Source organism: Limanda limanda, chromosome 6, assembly GCF_963576545.1.
Source record: "Limanda limanda chromosome 6, fLimLim1.1, whole genome shotgun sequence".
In the NCBI taxonomy this organism is placed as follows: Eukaryota; Metazoa; Chordata; class Actinopteri; order Pleuronectiformes; family Pleuronectidae; genus Limanda; species Limanda limanda.
Genome location: NC_083641.1, coordinates 20,227,199 through 20,244,560, shown reverse-complemented (window position 1 = coordinate 20,244,560; position 17,362 = coordinate 20,227,199). Strand labels below are relative to the sequence as shown.

Here is a 17,362-nt window from a genome sequence, read left to right as displayed (position 1 = left end):
TTCTCAATTGCAATTATTTAGCAAGCAGCTTTTAAATTTAGCTTGAGGTTTTTCAAGGCATGTGATGACTGAAAATAAAGACAATAAAGATCAATACTTCATTCAAAAAAATGTCTGTTAATAAACTTTGCTGCATATAAGGGTAATGTTGACACAAAAGCAAAGAAATCAAGTTTTTGTGCATTTAAAATCAAGGACAGGCAAAGTAAAGTGCTAATTAAAAAAAAAGAACAGGCCAAGTGCTCATACTAAAAATAAATTAAATATCAAGTATCCATTTTTCCAGTTATCAAAAAGGACAGGGAAAATAACATTAATAAAAACATCAACAAACGAAACTACAGACTTCTTCAGACTAAATAATTGTGAATAAAGAAAGACGTTTGTCAGGCAATAGGATAACTTTTGGCTTTTAAACTCGTTAAAAAAAAGTTTAAACCATATTTTTGTAATGGATTCTAGAATCCTGCGGGTATGAACGTGTATATATAACATCTTACAGAGGCGAGTCCGCATCATCTCCGTTACGTTGTCACACGTGCCTCCTCCTCACATGCGCGTGTCATGCTTCCATGGGGTGCAGGTCCGCCGCACAGATATTGTAGGTAGTTTTTTTCGGGCTGTTAAGAGTGAAGTTCTCCCGAACTTTTTACTTTCTGGTGCGCGAGGCAGCGGACGCCGCCGTTGGTCCATGTTTTGTCGCTATTGCACATGCGCGACTTTCAGAGATAAGGGAGCGAGATGGCTCACTCTTCAGGTACTTCCATCAGCACCTCCGGTAAAACGACGTTTAGTTCCGCTGTGCGGCACGAGAAACACGCGCTTTGACGTCACCAACGATTCACCCACGAGTTAATTCGTCGGCGACTATTTTTGTCATCGATTTTTGTCAACGATGTCCACTAATCGTTGCACCCCTAACCACAATAAGTCTGAAACAACAAAATACTACAAACAAACTCTGAAAGCATCGATCAAATACACATAATTTCTTACTATTGGAACTTGAAATGGTCCGAGATTTCCAGCCACAGCTAAGGACTGAGACGATCCCTCCTCTGCTATGAGAGCAGATACAGCCGGAGGACAAGCAGAGGTTGAGTCCATCTCCTCGGCTCCGCTGGCCAGTGTTGGTGTGGCACGTAAAGTGTTTGTGGGAGATGCACAAGTGTTGGGCAAGGCCCAGTGATCTGACATAGAACAAAGAGTCGTAAAACCTTAGGCCAGGCTCGGGGAAACCCCTTACATTTAAAAATCCAGCATGTGGCCCTTATCACCATGTGGCAGCAGGTCACTTCCTGGGTCCCCAATGTAAGCCCGCCCCTGGGGGCCAAATCCTGACAATTCAATTGGCCGGGGGCCACACTGACCCCTGACCCCTCCTCCCAGGGGGGAGTCACCTGGTACATGACTTAAAAAGGCTGAGCTCACAGAAACCTCTCTCTCTTCACTCCGATGCTGATGTGACAACGGGACCCCCCCCGGGGTCCCACCAGTTAACCCAGCAACTTAAGGAGGCAACTAACTTCTTTCTCTTTCCTCCGATGCTGACGTCCCCACTAGACCCCCCCCCCGGGGGTCTTCATAGTCGACCCAGTAAGCTAATGGAGGCGATAAGACGTTTGTTTTATTCATTTCAATTCATTTCATTCATTTCTTCGTTTACCTTAGTTGACGTTTTATTTTGGAAAGGACTTTTCCTGTTTTAACTTGGAAAGACCAAACAGGAAATTGCTCGCTGGACAATCTCAGACTGTTTCCTTTTCCACACGGACTTTACTTTTCTTTTCTCCACACGATCTACAACGGCTACAAACCCGCACGTCCCTGTGAGGCAGCACGATCTCCGCTGCTGCAGAAGAAGACGAAACCTCATCTCGCCACGGAGCACGACGGATCGGCTCCGGCCCAGCTGCGGTGCTCACGAGAGCCCGCCTGAGAAACTTCAAGCGATTCACTGAACCTCCGGGGATTCGCGCCAAGGCGCATGCAACCCACGAAATCACGGTCACAGTAAGAGGCTTATGTTGTCTGGGCAGATGTTAGTTTTAATATGTAGCGTGTTGATTTAATACTTGAGTGTATTTTGTTGATGGAACTTCCGTGTTCCATTGTTTTAGCCGGCCACTACTCCGAGCCGCTACTTCCGGTTTCCGGTTTGATCGCAATGTTTTGTGTTGCAAGTAAATAGGGCCGCGAGAAGCGCCTCCGCCCGCACTGTTAACGTCTGTGTGAGTCTGCAGTGATTTCACCGATCAGAACCTCGGCCCACAACGCTCGCTTGAGGGCTGAGGGGTGAATCACTGTTAACTCATCTCAGGCGTACTTTTAAGAGCTTCTTTGAACTCCCCTTACATGTTTTCTCATGTTTTCTCTCTCTCTCTCTCTCTCCTTCTAAACCGACCTATACACACTTCTGACCTGTATTTATAATACAGGTCATGTCACATAGTTAAATCTATGCTTAGAGAGGCTGAACACATCTGGAAACCATTCGGCCCCAAAGCCAAGCAGAGATAAGAATTCTCTTTGTCTAAAATTTCCTTTGTGTAATTCATGTGACGACCACCAGTGTGCGCTCCGGCCACATGGTGTCATTAACATATTCTCCATTTTGGATAACGTTAAGTTAAACCCACCATTTTGAGTCTATTATTGCCACGCCTCCGCTCTCTCTCTCCTCCCATCCTGGCTCTAAATTCATAACGGCTCCGCCATCTTGTTTTGTAGTCAATCCGCCATTTTGAGAGTTTTTAGGCCTTGATTCCACGAATCATGATCGGCCTCCATCTTAGATGTGATGTCACTACGCGTCATCGCCACGCCCCTTCTTTTTCTCTCTCTCTCGCACACACACACACACACACACACACACACACACACACACACACACACACACACACACTTTGATAGACACAGACAGATACACACACACAGAGACACATAGATGGACCAGAGGTTACATGCGTGTTCTAAATTGTGATAAGCTGCTGTTGTTATCTTTGAAATATGGGAGTTTGTTAAAATGATAAATCATTAAATAACACTAACTTTATTTCACATACACACACATAGACACACCCACACAGAGAGACACTTTGACACAGACACACACACACACAGAGACAGACATACATAGGTAGACCGCAGGTTTTACATGTATTTTCTGAATTGTGATAAGTGCTGCTGCTGTGTTTATCTTTGAAATATCGGAGCTTGTTAAAATGATAAATCATTGAATAACATTATAACTTTATTTCCCCTTTTTAATAAATACTTTTGTAATTAAAGTATCTGTAGTCTGTGATTATTTGTGCATATGTATGTGATTGCAGCTGGATTATGATTGCCTGTGCTCGAACTTAGAAGCCTTCACTGTTTATTAAGTAATCGTTAATATTAAAATATTGACATTATTAATTTGACATTTATCATTATGAGACTGATAATTATAGCTTGACATCGTTGGTCCCTGGGAAACCAGGGTGGTGCCCCCCTTTCTCAATTATTAATATAGATAGTATTATTCTTAAATTGATAATTTTATTGTTTTGGACTAATTATTTTCATTATTCTTGGTTGATAACCTTATCATTGTTAATTGATAGCTTGTACTTTCTAATTGATAATTCCTATTTTCTCATTAGTGGTTTTATTGTTATTTGATTACTGATCATCTTCAATTAATAATTTAATTATTTTTGATAGATAATTTTTATTTTAATAATCATATTTCATGATTATTATTAATTAGCCAACGTCAAGTCTACTCCTATTGCACAACACAAGAGTTAAGGATTCTGTAGCCAAGAGTGATGTTTGGCAGGAGAGCAGGTTCTTTGTTAATTTCTTCAATTGCAAATATCATCACTTGGGTCCATCGGAAAGCTTGAAGGTCAAATCTAAGAGAATTGAAATAGATTTTATATGTGAGAGCTGCAGCTTTGCAGATTTAAAACGTCAGATGCAACTTACCCAGCACACTTCACTGCAGGTGGCTCCTTTCTAAACGTATATGTGCTGCCTATCTCTTTGTTGAAAACCGGGAAAATCCCCCAGATCATTATATCTCCCTGCTTGAACAAACTTGGCATAGCAAACCTGGCAAACAGTTCACAGCCAGACACTCAGTTAAGTGTAATAATAACAATAATAATTATTATAGGACAAATAAAACTACGAATACAAAAAAATCTAAAACTAATTAAACAAGTGATGTTATGCTAGTCAACAAATTAATGCATAATTCATGTCATTCAAAATCAAAAACAGCAAATGACGAAATCAAAGTGTAAAATCTCAAATCAAAGACTGTATCCCTGTGTAAATGACATATTTAATGCTGCAGAAAGTGCTGTTTATATATTAGTTGCAAGGCGATGACAGTTTTGTGCAGTAAGGAAATGCAAGCAGGTGTGTTCTTCATGATGTACAGGGGCGTTTCTAGGATTGAAAGAAAGGGGGGCCTTAGCCCCTAAGGAAGCTGAATGTTTGTGCGCGCAGCGCGCAGCAATTTTTTTTGGGCTCATTTGGGGCTGAGGATATCCATTGTTTCAGACAGTTCATAGATTGGTTCAATCAGAAAGAGTGTGATTTTTCTGTGTATCTTTGCTTGCATTCATTCAGTATAAGATAACAGAAGAGACAGAATTTCAGGGTCATTGTGAAATTTGACAACACAAATATGAACTTTTCTCAAATAGAGAGAAATATTTTTCCTGCTTGTAAAGAAAAGACGAATATACTTGTTTTGACTAGGGCGGAGCTGTCACCTCTGCTAAAGAATCTTCTTATATCCATCTGGTCAATGAATTGGATGATATACCGGTACAATAGCGTTATGAGTAGGGATGAGTATTGATAAGATTTTAACGATTCCGATTCCTTATCGATTCCTGCTTATCGATTCGATTGCTTATCGATTCTCTTATCGATTCTTTTTGGGCAAGGGGGGGAAAAAAGAACACAAACGGGTTTATTTACATTAGTTTTCTTTTATATAATTTTCTATAATGATGCACACCATATACAGTATGTATACATAAACATTTACATTTTTTAAATAACCAAAAACATTCACGTATTCCTCTTGAAGTAAAGATAAACCTGACATTCTTCTGTAGAAATTACGATAAAATAAAACTTATATAACTTAAATAAAACTTACTGTTTAATTTAAACATGTTACTAGAAACTACAATGCTCCTTCCTTTTTTAAAAAGGGTATATGAAAACTGAGCTGCCAAAATTAAACTAGCAGTGGCAAATACCATCAAGTCTGCACCAGCAATTGTAATCAACAAAATCAACAATTCTTGTGCAGAAAAATAAGCATGTCTGCTTTCTCCAGAAGGATACGGGATCTCTCAGGACTAATTGTGTCTCCAGCCGTGGAGAACACTCTTTCAGATGGGGTGGAGGATGCCTGAACACACAGATAGGACTCAGCTAGACCTGACAGCAGGGGTAAAGTTTGTCTCTGGTCCCACCACCAAAGGGTGGCGTTATTCGTAGAGGGGATGGAGGGCAGACTTCTGTACAGCTGGACCTCTTGATGCACTCTCTGGGCCATGGACTCAGGGAGCTGTTGTTGTTGCAGGGACTGCGACGTTACCGCCGAGCGAAGCTGCATTAGCCGCCGAGCTACTGCGACGTTACCGACGAGCAAAGCCGCAGTAGCCGGCGAGCTACTCCGGGTGGCCGCCATGACATGTTTGCTGCCGTCTGAATGAAAAAGTTCGCGCATGCGCAACGGCACAGGGAACCGTTAGCAGAATCGTTAAAGAATTTCGCTAACGATTCCAAGGAATTGGTTCACTGGGAACCGGTTCTAAACAAGAACTCGTTTCCCATCCCTAGTTATGAGGGACACTATGACATTTAGTTTCCACTAGCATTAACTGATTATTAACATTCTAAAGGCACTGATATTATTGTTTTAAAATACTAGAGATAGATATTACTGCAAAGAATAGAAAGCTGTTGATAGTTATTTCTTACATTTCAAATTTGCTCGTTCACACTCTTGCTCAATGGAGACCTTTTCTAACAAAATAGCTAGCTATTTAATTTAGTGTTAACATAGCTCATTACAATATTCCCTTTCATTTGCCTCAAGTAAACCTAAATTTAAGCAGATAACAATCGTTAACAACTACAGATAGCCATATTCTGTAACTACCTGTACTTACAATTTCACTCTGTGCATCATTTACTATGAGCTAAACTCCTTGGCTGTAATCCTGCTGTCTTGATGAGAGACGTTACTTGGCAGAGTGAGAAAGCCAGCGCAGCAGCGATGCAGAGTCCCCAAGGTCCTAGTGCCCGGTCTTTCATTGTTAAGTATGATGAGAGGCTATTGGATTGTAATTTGAAGGGGGAGAAAACATACAAACCAGAAACGCACTCACATATGTAGCATGTTAGAGTTATAAATAACTTGTCCATGTGTAAAACAATAGTTTAATTTAAAAAAAAAAATTAAAAAAAAAAAAATCCCAATAATTATTTGGGGGGGCTGAAGAACATTTTAGGGGGGCTTCAGCCCCCCTAAAACAGGCCTAACGACGCCCCTGATGATGTACAATAATAACCTAAAACAAAAAAAATACAAAAATATGTGTTGTGTGTTCCCAGTTTTACCTGCTCATCATTGTGGCATAAATACTAATTTACTGGAGAAAACTTGTCAGTTCCTGCAAAAGCTGAAAGGGTTATATGTCTGTGATGACGATACGTGGGAGGTTATGTATTGAATTGGTTTAATCTGATTTGAACACAGACATACACTGCCTAAAAAATGTCACTTTTTAAAATATAATTTTCATTTACATGTAAAACTTATTTTTTATGTACGTATCAATAAAAAGTAATTTTATTGGTGTTTACGCTGTAGTACTGTTGTGTGATTTTATTAACATCCATAAATGTGTTATTAATAAAACAGCTGTAAAGGGCCATAACTCTGGGATTCCACATATAAATCCCCTCACCCTGTTTTCTTGGATACAACAATAAAAAGGAAATTCTGAAAGATTTTTTAACAATGTTAGCAAGTCCATGGTATAATCAAGGGGTGCTTCTGTAATGACTAATCCAGGGGCGGCTCCTGGTAATAGGCGACATAGGCGGTTGCCTAGGGCGCCACAAGAGACTGATTTATCATGACGTGACACATGCAAAATAAACCAACACATTAACGTCACACCATCATCCCCTTATGCCGTGGACGAATCAGAGGTAGAAGCGCCGTGAATCGCCACGAAAAGCTGCCGCCTGCTTTCCACGCCCATGCTGTTTGTACCGGCAGCGTAGTGTCGGGAAGCACCGGGAAGCGCAGCGGCAGGCTTGCGATCTGCAGCGATGGTTTCTCGGTCTTTTCTTTTTTATTCACTTGCTGCGAGCAAATTGGGCGGGAAAACACACTAAAAATTGATTATAAACGATATTGACATACACACACTTTAACGTGTGGTCAGCTACACATCATGTCCTATAAGCATTAACTACACTCTGTAGCATAGTCAACACTTTGTAAAGGCACACACACACACACACAGTACGTCATCTCAACTTCTCAAACAGGGAGTCTCCCACAGCAGACGGATTAGACTTAGAGGAGGCTTTCATACCTTTTTTTCTCACAATATTCCATGAATCACTTCATTGTGAGATGTCCTCTCTCCTGTGCATGCTAAGTCTGCTCTGCCTGTGATTATACATCATTCCAGTTGAGAGAAACAGTTGCAGACTATACAGCTAATAGTTATTCACAGGATATATGTAGGATATAGTCATAAGATAAAGAACAAAACATAGATATCTCAACAATCCCTCTGTTGACATGTGTTAATCATACAGGCTGTTTCACCCACACGTCAGTACACACACAATGAGATCATTAGTCGTAGAATGCTTTGAGGCCGGAACGCTATGACCTCTGGTAACCGCAACATTGCGTGCACGCCCAGATCATCATCATCAACACGGGACGCCAGGAGGAGGACCCATCAAGCCAGGAGGGCAGGACTGCCTTGTGAACCAGCCAACGAGGCACTGCCCCGCTTATATGCAGCAGCTTCCGTCTAGTCTCGACCAATCCAAGAACCTCTGTCACGCCCAGTATATCGATACATAAGCTATGTGCGCACTTTGTCTAAGCGCCTTTTTTCCTATGAAGCTAACTGCGTAGAACTAGAGGCCCATGCATGATCATTTGCTAGACACCGCAGTTTCCTTACCTGTGACCTCTGAATAAACTTGCTTAATTTTAACTTGAGAACGACGACTCCTGCCTTTGATTTCCAATCGCAACAACGATATAAGTGATATATTATATAAATGATTAAATATGCATCCCATACTTTCGATTTCTCCGCTGTTCTCCTGGAGTTTCAATTTCAATGATTTTTGCCCCTATATGAGGAAATTTCCCCATCTTTAATGATGTAATTAATCCACACATTTGTCAGTTGTGTCTAATAAGACAGACAAACACAAGCACATAATCTCTTGTGGGGGGGTGGCGGCTACAGGCTTGCGTAGGTCAGTCACCTGTGAAGACCATTATCATTTACCCTTGAACCAGCGCAGAGAAATGTGCTTCCTGCCTGAACAGTCAGGCTGCTGCTCGCACATTTCCCCCTGAGGTGTGTCCCTGACATACAAGCATAAAAGGACAAAAATGAGTCAAAAATGATTAAATTATAAGGTGCACAATTCAGAAAGTGCTGCAAAGTAGTGGAGGAGAAGAAAGAACAATATAGAGGTAAGAATCCCCTTGATTATGGACATCAATAATGTTTATTCTTGTCGACATGACATGATATGCTGTCATTACAGCAGATTTCAGACTCTTTTTATATTTCTTATTATATATTTTTATAATTTTTTATAGCTTACAATTTTGTCTGCCTGTGTGTGCATCTGTATACAGTCCAAAAGCTCTAGTGCATGGGTGTCCAAACTCCGGCCCGCCATCCATTTTTAATTGGCCCCCATCAAAAAATAAAAAAAATAAAAAATCCTAACAATTTTTGAAACTAACAATTTAGTAGCACTTAAATTGCACTTACTTATAGCACTTTGTAGTTTTGCTTTATTTTTGAAGAAATTGATCTTTCTTGAGTCTTGTTGTTCTGGGTTTGTAGCCTCAGGGTTGAATGCACTTATTGCCAGTCGCTTTGGATAAAAGAGTCAGCTAAATGTAATGTAATGTAATGTTATGGACTATGGCCCACTGTATTGCACTTCTCTGTTTAGACACTAGGTGTCGCCCAACTCCCCCCTGCCCTGAGCGATGCGATTGAGGCGCGCTGTCAACAGTCTGCTCCAGGGCAGGGGCACGTGGCGGCGTGAGTGGCCCAGATCTTCGTATTTTTTTCTGTATATGGCCCTCGGGATAATAAATTTGGATCCCCGTTCTAGGGGATGCATGACAATTTGCGTGTGTATGTTGGGGGGCGCCAATCTGAAATCTTGCCTAGAGCGCTTACATTGCCAGGGCCTGCCCTGGACTAACTACATATATACAGGAACAGTATTGAGTTTGTAATTCTATGTCTTTTATTGTCTCCAGGACAGTTACTATAAAAGTTGTTCGATGGAGAAACCAAACATTTTTAGAACGGATCCGGATCAGGGGGATCCAGGAATCCTCTCTTACTTTCTTTATCATTGCGAGACAGAGCATCTTTCAACATTTATTTAATTTGTCAGAGAGCAATTAATGAACCTTGATAAGAAGAATTACTGTTTGACTGTTGGGCCTTGGTTGCACTCAGTGTATGTGCTCCACTGAGTGCAGTTGCAGTGGCTTATAGTTGAGCCTGTTTCTTGACACTTTATTTGTCGGTTCCACTGCAGTAAATTAAATAAACTGTTATAAGTGTAAATATTTCTGTTGAATGTGTTTAAATTCTACATTCAAAATCAATCGAATGAAATCTCAGACACTGCTAACACTCAGTGGAGTTCATGAATAGAAAATTAGGAAGACTTGATTGGGTTAAGCACATCACAACTTATAATTTACTACATTATCTGTCAAGCTGTGAAAATAGTTTATTTGCAGTTAACTTGACACCTTTAAAACTACAGCTCAATGTGTCCTTGGTGGTGTTTTTCCCATCAAATGTCTCTTTGAGTTTTGTTCTGGCCTGAATAGGATAATGTAGCATTTTGGAACAAAAATGCATATCAGCAAGCCAAAGCTGGAGGCCAGAATAGCAAATATCTCCACAGCCACAGTGAACTTCCCAGGAGAGCTGACATATGCCGGGATGAATGTGATCCAGACTGCACAGAATATCAACATGCTGAAGGTGATCAGTTTGGCCTCATTAAAGCTGTCTGGCAGCTTCCTGGCAAAAAAAGCAAGAATGAAACACAAGAGAGCAAGAAGTCCGATGTAACCCAGCACAGCCCAGAATCCTACAGCTGACCCCAGAGCGCACTCTAAGATGATCTTATCTTTATAGTATTTCATGTTCATCCTCGGGAGTGGAGGGTTGATTGTGAGCCAAACTACACAAATTACAACCTGAACCAGGGTCAAACTGAGAACACTGAGCCTCTGCTGTACAGGACCGAACCATTTCATCATATTTCTGCCTGGAAGTGTCGCCCTGAAGGCCATTAACACCACTATAGTTTTCCCGAGGACACAAGAGATGCAGAGGACAAAGGTGATGCCGAACGCAGTGTGTCGCAGCATGCAGGACCACTCAGAGGGCCGGCCGATGAAGGTGAGGGAGCACAGGAAGCACAGAGTCAGGGAGAAGAGCAGCAGGAAGCTCAGCTCGGAGTTGTTGGCTTTAACAATGGGAGTCTCTTTATGAGTCAGAAAAATGATTGATGTCAGCAGAGATAAAAATATGCCAACACAACCAATTCCAGTTAAAAGTGCCCCCATGATCTCTTTGTAGGAGAGGTACTCAGTCGGCTTCGGGAGACACTGGTCTTTCTTTTCATTCGGCCAAAGTTCAGGTGGACAGATCAAACAGTCGGGAGAATCTGAGAGTGGAGAGAGAGAGAGAGAGAGAGAGAGAGAGAGAGAGAGATTCAAAATCTTGCATTTCTTTCCTTTTTATTGTATCTACTGCAAACATGAATTAATTAATTTTCTGTCTCACTTGTCTCATTACTAATTGTTCCCTCGGGGCACTCAAAGCAGTCGAAGCAGCACACAGGTTTATGCTTGTTTATTGCCTTTCGAGTCCCTGGTAGACACGGCTCTCTGCAAACAGACCTCGGCACCTGATTAGAGACAACACAATGTGTGAAAACTCATAAATGCACCTAAATGCACTGTAGGAAAACATTGTAATTCAGCTGGGAGAATTAATTAGACAGATGGTCACTTCACCTGCATACTGTTTCCTCCCCAAACTATCCTGGTGTTGTCTTCTAGTTTGAATTTCTCCCTCTCCGGAAGAGAACTGTCAAATTTACCAATGTTTACGATCTCAACAGAGCCATCGTCTTTAATTTGCCAGTTAACTAAGTCGTACTGGGCAACTGAGTCTCCGTTTTCATCAAATAAAACCTTGGCCCCACTCTGTGTGGTGAAGTTCATGTACCTAATGTGCTCCAACACCTGTAAGAGGACAATCAGGACATTTCAGCATATTTGCGAGAAGCCAATAAGATTCGTAGCTTATATTCAAATGTTTAAGTTTTTGCATTAACATTAAGATAAGGAAAACATTAAAATTAAGTATCTTAAGCCTGGGTAAATATATCTGAACTTACTAATTTAGGCTGAACTTGGTCTTTAGTCACGCAGGACTTTCCAGTGGTTGGATTTGAGCCGTTGTGACATTGCAGTAGTGCGTGAATAGCATGTGCCACCAAGTACACAGCTTTGTACACATTATTCTCTGGCCTAAAATGTGTCACGTCTGTGTAGTCACTGGAGACTGTGCTGAGATCTTCTGTGCCAGTACACGTAGCAGAAGTATTTGAAGGAGAGAAGCTGCAGTCAAAGAACGACTCCCAGAAATCTTTAACTATAGCACTCTGTGGCTCGCCAGAGGGCTTTAAGCTGAGTAAGAATTCACCAAGACCTGGTATTGAGGCCTCAGGGAGAGCGAAGCCCATCGCCCCTTGCAAAAGGCTCTTTCTCCCATCAGAAGCCAGGTCTGTTTGAGTGATCCAAGCCTCACTGCCAACCCATTGCTTTCCAGTAATGTTATACTTCTCTATGTTCGACAAGAACGATTGAGTGGAGGATAAAGGCAAAAACAAGAGGACCACCTTGGACGAGGATTTCCTCAGAGCCTCCACAATAGCAGGAAATTTTACATTTGTATCTGAGTGAGGTAACCGGTATTCAACACATATGCCCTCTTTCTCTGCTTCCTTTGCAAATGCCGTTGTACCTTCGGCTGAGTACAAGCCCGTAGTATAGATAATCCCCACCCAGCGCCAGTCAAAGTATTTCATGAGCTGCACCAGACCGATGACTTGGAAGCGGTCACTGGGCACAGTTCTAAAGAATGTGGGGAAATGCCTTTTGTCACCCAAGCAAGCACAAGTAGAGAGATGGCTCACCTTCAAAGAAAGAAAACATGTTAACCACAACAAGGCAGAATAAACGTTCTTCAAAAATGGAAACATGAATTAATCCCAGTTATTTCCCAATCACGTCTCCTCACCTGTGGAATGGATAGCGGGCTGAGTATGATGTTTATAGCTTTACTCACTCCGGAGGCGGAATGGCCCAGGAGAGCCTGTATCTGGTCAGCGCAGCCCTTTGAGTCTTCTCCGTTTACGGCTTCCACTGCTGCTCGAATCTGGTCCTCTTCCCCACAGCCATTGTACAGCCTGTAACCCAGACTCAATCCAGGAAGGAGCTTAGTATCTCTGTTGATCTCCTCCACTGTAAACATCACTATCCTGGCAAACTTCAGTTCCCTGTCATTCAGCCTACACACAGTGTTTGCTTGATATTAATAGAAGACATAAAAGCTGATAACATTCACACATAAAACATGTTACGACCCAATTACATAACATACACAGGTTTTACCACACATTCACTTACTTTTTGCAGTATGTATATGGCAATGCATGGTAGCCATTGTCAATCAATTTGCCTGTACGAGACAAAGAGAAAACTCCCCCGATAATGAGATCACCATCTTTAGAAAACTCCTTGAACCCTGTCTGCCCGATCACTTTGCATGTTTGTTTTTCTGACTTTATCCCTGCCAGCAGAGTGAAGAGGATACAAGTGATCCAACCCATCACAAGTCTCCCTATCCCTAGCAACTCTGACCTGGGAACTGACCTTTTATAGTGTTTCTTTATGCCATGAGAGAAGAATCAACAGCCAATGTGAACGTACTCCCAAATCCCATGAGGTTATTCTCAACGCATTACTGCAATATTAAGAAACCCAGCCCAATGACTGACATATAGGAGACAGAAATGATTTACCTGTTGTCTCTGAGGATCTGCACAGGATTGAAAAAGAATACATTGTGGAGAGAAGTTGTTTCGTTGTGATGCATCTGTTTAAGTTTGCTGTCAATTACAGATGTTTTCTAGTGGTGGATCTCTATAAACATATAAAGGTAATAAAAAAAAATTACAATAATAATAATAATAACTAGGGCTACCTTTTAGCACTGAACGGGCCCGAGCCCACGCAACTCAGAACCTGTTGCTGTTGGTGGATAGAGTGATCGACGACATGGCACATGGCTCTGCATAACACACGTTTTGCGCACTGCGGGAAGGATAAACGCTTCACTTCCTGCGTGTGGTCAGATTTATATTCATGGTCTGTATTTGGTAAATAGTCTGTATTCATATATGGCACCATTCTTGTCCTGTTCACCACTCAAAGCACTTCACTGTACAGCTTTGTCATCCATCCACTCACACACACACATTCATACAAGCCTTTCACATGCAGCACTAACTCTATCACACCTCCTTCATACACTGCCGTAAACTGTCGGGTTCAGTGAGCTTGACAGGCAAATGTTGAAATAAATTGCACTGTTTCTAATTGTTTTCATAGGATTGACCTTTGCTCATGGTATACAATTTATTTCAGTATAGCACATTTACTTACAAAAGAGAAATCTATATGAACTTAAAATTCAGATTTTATAGTTATTTTAAGACTGGTGTACTTATGCCAGATATTTTAATTGGTACCTTAGTAAGTATCTTTTAGAAAAAGGTGTTACCTCTGCACCACTGAGTGAAACTATCCTTATTTGCATTTGTAAAGCTCACAGCCTTGTCATTTACATTTGAAAGCCTCCCCTAGGCCTATGGGCAGGGGGGTCACGTGCCAACATTCTCAGTCTTGTAAAACTGCAAGAAACTGGAACCCTGTGTCGATTCCCGGTGGTTCATGGCAGCTTTCTGTGCTGTCTGCAGATTCTTGGGAACAGCCGTTAACCTGAAATTCCACCGTAATTTGCAGTTACACTAACTGACACAACGTCTTCTTTTCATGCAGTGCAGGATTTCATAAACATCAATGAATGTGTTTTTAATGAAACAGCTGTAAAGGGCCATAACTCTGGGATTCCACTTATAAATCACCTCACCCTGTTTTCTTGGATACAACATTAAAAGGTCAAAGGTCAATTTATTGTCATAAGCACAGAGTACAAGTACAGAGGCAATGAAATTCCCTCAGACTCTGCTCCTAGAGGAGAACTATGTGGGAACAGGAAAAAAACACCTCGGCACATGAGCACATACAGCACAGCACAAACATTTTAAACATGACTTGCAACGGGGAGGGTAGGGGGGTGGAGGTAAGCCAGTGACTGGGTGCTCTGTACCCAGCCAGTTGGGGGATGGAGGTGAGCCAGCCTGACAAGCAGACATCCGGTCCTGCAGCCATCTCAGACGGCGCGGGTCGCAGACCCGCCTGTCACACTGGGGGTTCGAAGCAGACAAAGGCGTGGGATGGGGTGTGGGGGATGTATATCTGTGTGTGTAGAGTGTATGTGTAGGCCTGGGTTCTCGCCCTCCCATGGCCACATCAGACAGTTCTCAGTTCGCAAGATTGTTGTTGCCATGGAGACAGCCTCGATAAGGTCCTTGACAGGGCAACAATCCACAGGTGTCTGTGGGACGGGGCAAGGGAAAGCAAGAGTGTCTCACAGCAGCGCTCATCAGGGGAATTGATGTTCCAGCAATGGCCTTGGCCGGGCCCGTGCTGGCTGGGGGGGGCCGAAAGATAAGATTGGGAGTGTTTGGACTTGCAGTAGCCTCATTCCAATTTGCGCGTCTACTCTCTGTGTCGTCCTTTCTCCATCAATCATCATAGGCAGCTTTAAGGGGCTCTTGACAGCTGTCAGCGTTTCCATTATTTTCCAATAAACCAGGGCAGGGCCTAATCCAATCAGCAGAAAGCCTGTAATCATGGTTTCCGAATAGGAAGATGTCTTCAACGTCCTCCACGGAAAGGGCAGCTAGGCACACGACACGCCACTTCTCCTACGCGTCCCTCGTGTAACCAGCTGCGAACGTCCCCGCAGGACATTCAGGTTCCCCCGAACCCGAGTTTCTCGTCGAGAAGATGGTGTCAATTGCGTTGAGAGACCAACTGATCAAATCCATAATTTAGTTCGTAGAGCGGTGCGGTGAGAGTCTCAAGTATAGGACAAGATAAGACAAGACGAAGGAGCCAAGCAGGGAAGGTCATAGGGAGGAGAGGGAGAGAAAAATGTGACTGCCTTCGAAGAGAGCCAGAGAAGAAGTAAAAGAAATAAAATTCTGAAACAATGTTAACAAGTCCAAGGTATAATCAAGGGGTGCTTCTGTAATGACCAATAACATATATATATAGAAACAGTATTGAGTTTGTAATTCTGTTTTTGTTACTATGAAACTTGTAAGAGAAAGAACCCAATACATTTGAGTACAGATCCGGATCAGGGGGCATATCCAGGAATTTTCATGATTGATGTCAGTAGAGATAAAAATATGCCCACACAACCAAATCCAGTTAAAAGTGCGATGTCAAAGTGTTGATGTCAAGATGGTGCCGTACTAACAGCAGCCTGTTGTAGCAGCTCCTGGTTCTACCGTCGGTTTATTGTGTTTTTATTAGGTTTGCTGTTTGTTTTTTATATTTATTTTTGCAATGCTCTAAGCATCGTCGTACCGCACAAGGACGCGGTGCTTTTACTACTGATTTTTACACTTTTTACAACTTTTAACTGCACTTCGGTCTCTTCGGATCACTGGGAGCATGCCGGCTACACACGCCGGCTTTGTTTACACCTGCGACCAGCTGATGGCCCTGAGGCACACAGCCCTCTTGGCCGGAGAGAGACCCATCATCCCGGAGGAGTTAAAGAGGAGATGGCGAGGCTGCAGAGCGGGGATTAAACTGAGGATGGAGAAGAGAAAGTTTAAGCCCTTCATCCCTGCAGTCATCACTGGTAACGTGAGATCCCTGGCGAATAAAGTGGAGGAGCTGGAAGCGCTCATCAGGACGCAGCGGGAGTACAGGGAGTCCAGTGTTGTGTGCCTCACGGAAACGTGGCTGCACGAGCAGATACCGGACTCCAACGTCACCATCCCCGGCTTCCAGACGGTCCGAGCCGACAGAGACACCACCGCGAGCGGCAAGAAGAAAGGAGGGGGTCTCGCCGTGCTCGTAAACAACCGGTGGTGTCACCCCGGGCACGTCACGGTTAAACAGCGTGTCTGCAGACCCGGACATCGAGCTCGTCGCCGTCGGACTTTGTCCGTATTATTTGCCGAGGGAGTTTACCAGTGTTTTCGCCATCACTGTTTACATTCCTCCATCCGGGAACGCGGAAGCAGCGTGTGACGTCATCCACACTGTGACTGCAGGATTACAAACACAACACCCCGGGGCCTTCATCTTCATCACAGGTGACTTCAATCATGCCTCCCTCTCATCCACACTCCCTACCTTCTTCCAGTTTGTGAAATGTGCAACACGTGATAATAAGACTTTGGACCTGCTGTATGCAAATGTGAAGGATGCATACAGCTGCACTGCCCTGCCACCACTGGGCAGGTCAGACCACAACCTTGTCCTGCTCTCACCATCATACAAGCCTGTGATTCAGCAGCACCCAGTCACAGTGAGGACTGTGAGGAACTGGTCTCCTGAGGCCATGGAAACACTGCGTGGAGCCCTGGAGGCCACAGACTGGGCTGCTCTGTATGAGCCACATGGTGAGGACATTGATGGCATGACTGACTGTGTCTCTGAGTACATTGGGTTCTGCATTGACAACACCATCCCCACTAAAGAGGTTCGCTGTTACACAAATAACAAGCCGTGGGTAATGTTAGGAATTTCAAACTTTTAACTATAGGTTATGTCTGAAAGAACTCTTAATAATAA

General features: G+C 42.9%; 1 protein-coding gene across 1 annotated transcript; it reads right to left on the bottom strand.

Annotated features, from left to right (window-relative positions):
- Nucleotides 1-10,099: 10,099 nt before the first annotated feature.
- On the bottom strand, nucleotides 10,100-14,872 carry LOC133002921 (extracellular calcium-sensing receptor-like). The gene is made up of 7 exons (XM_061072510.1): nucleotides 14,811-14,872; nucleotides 13,623-13,709; nucleotides 12,657-12,927; nucleotides 11,767-12,552; nucleotides 11,366-11,596; nucleotides 11,133-11,256; nucleotides 10,100-11,013 (listed from the first exon to the last, which is right to left on the bottom strand). Exons 1-7 carry the CDS (start codon nucleotides 14,870-14,872, stop codon nucleotides 10,100-10,102), a joined length of 2,475 nt encoding a protein of 824 aa, XP_060928493.1.
- Nucleotides 14,873-17,362: the final 2,490 nt, after the last annotated feature.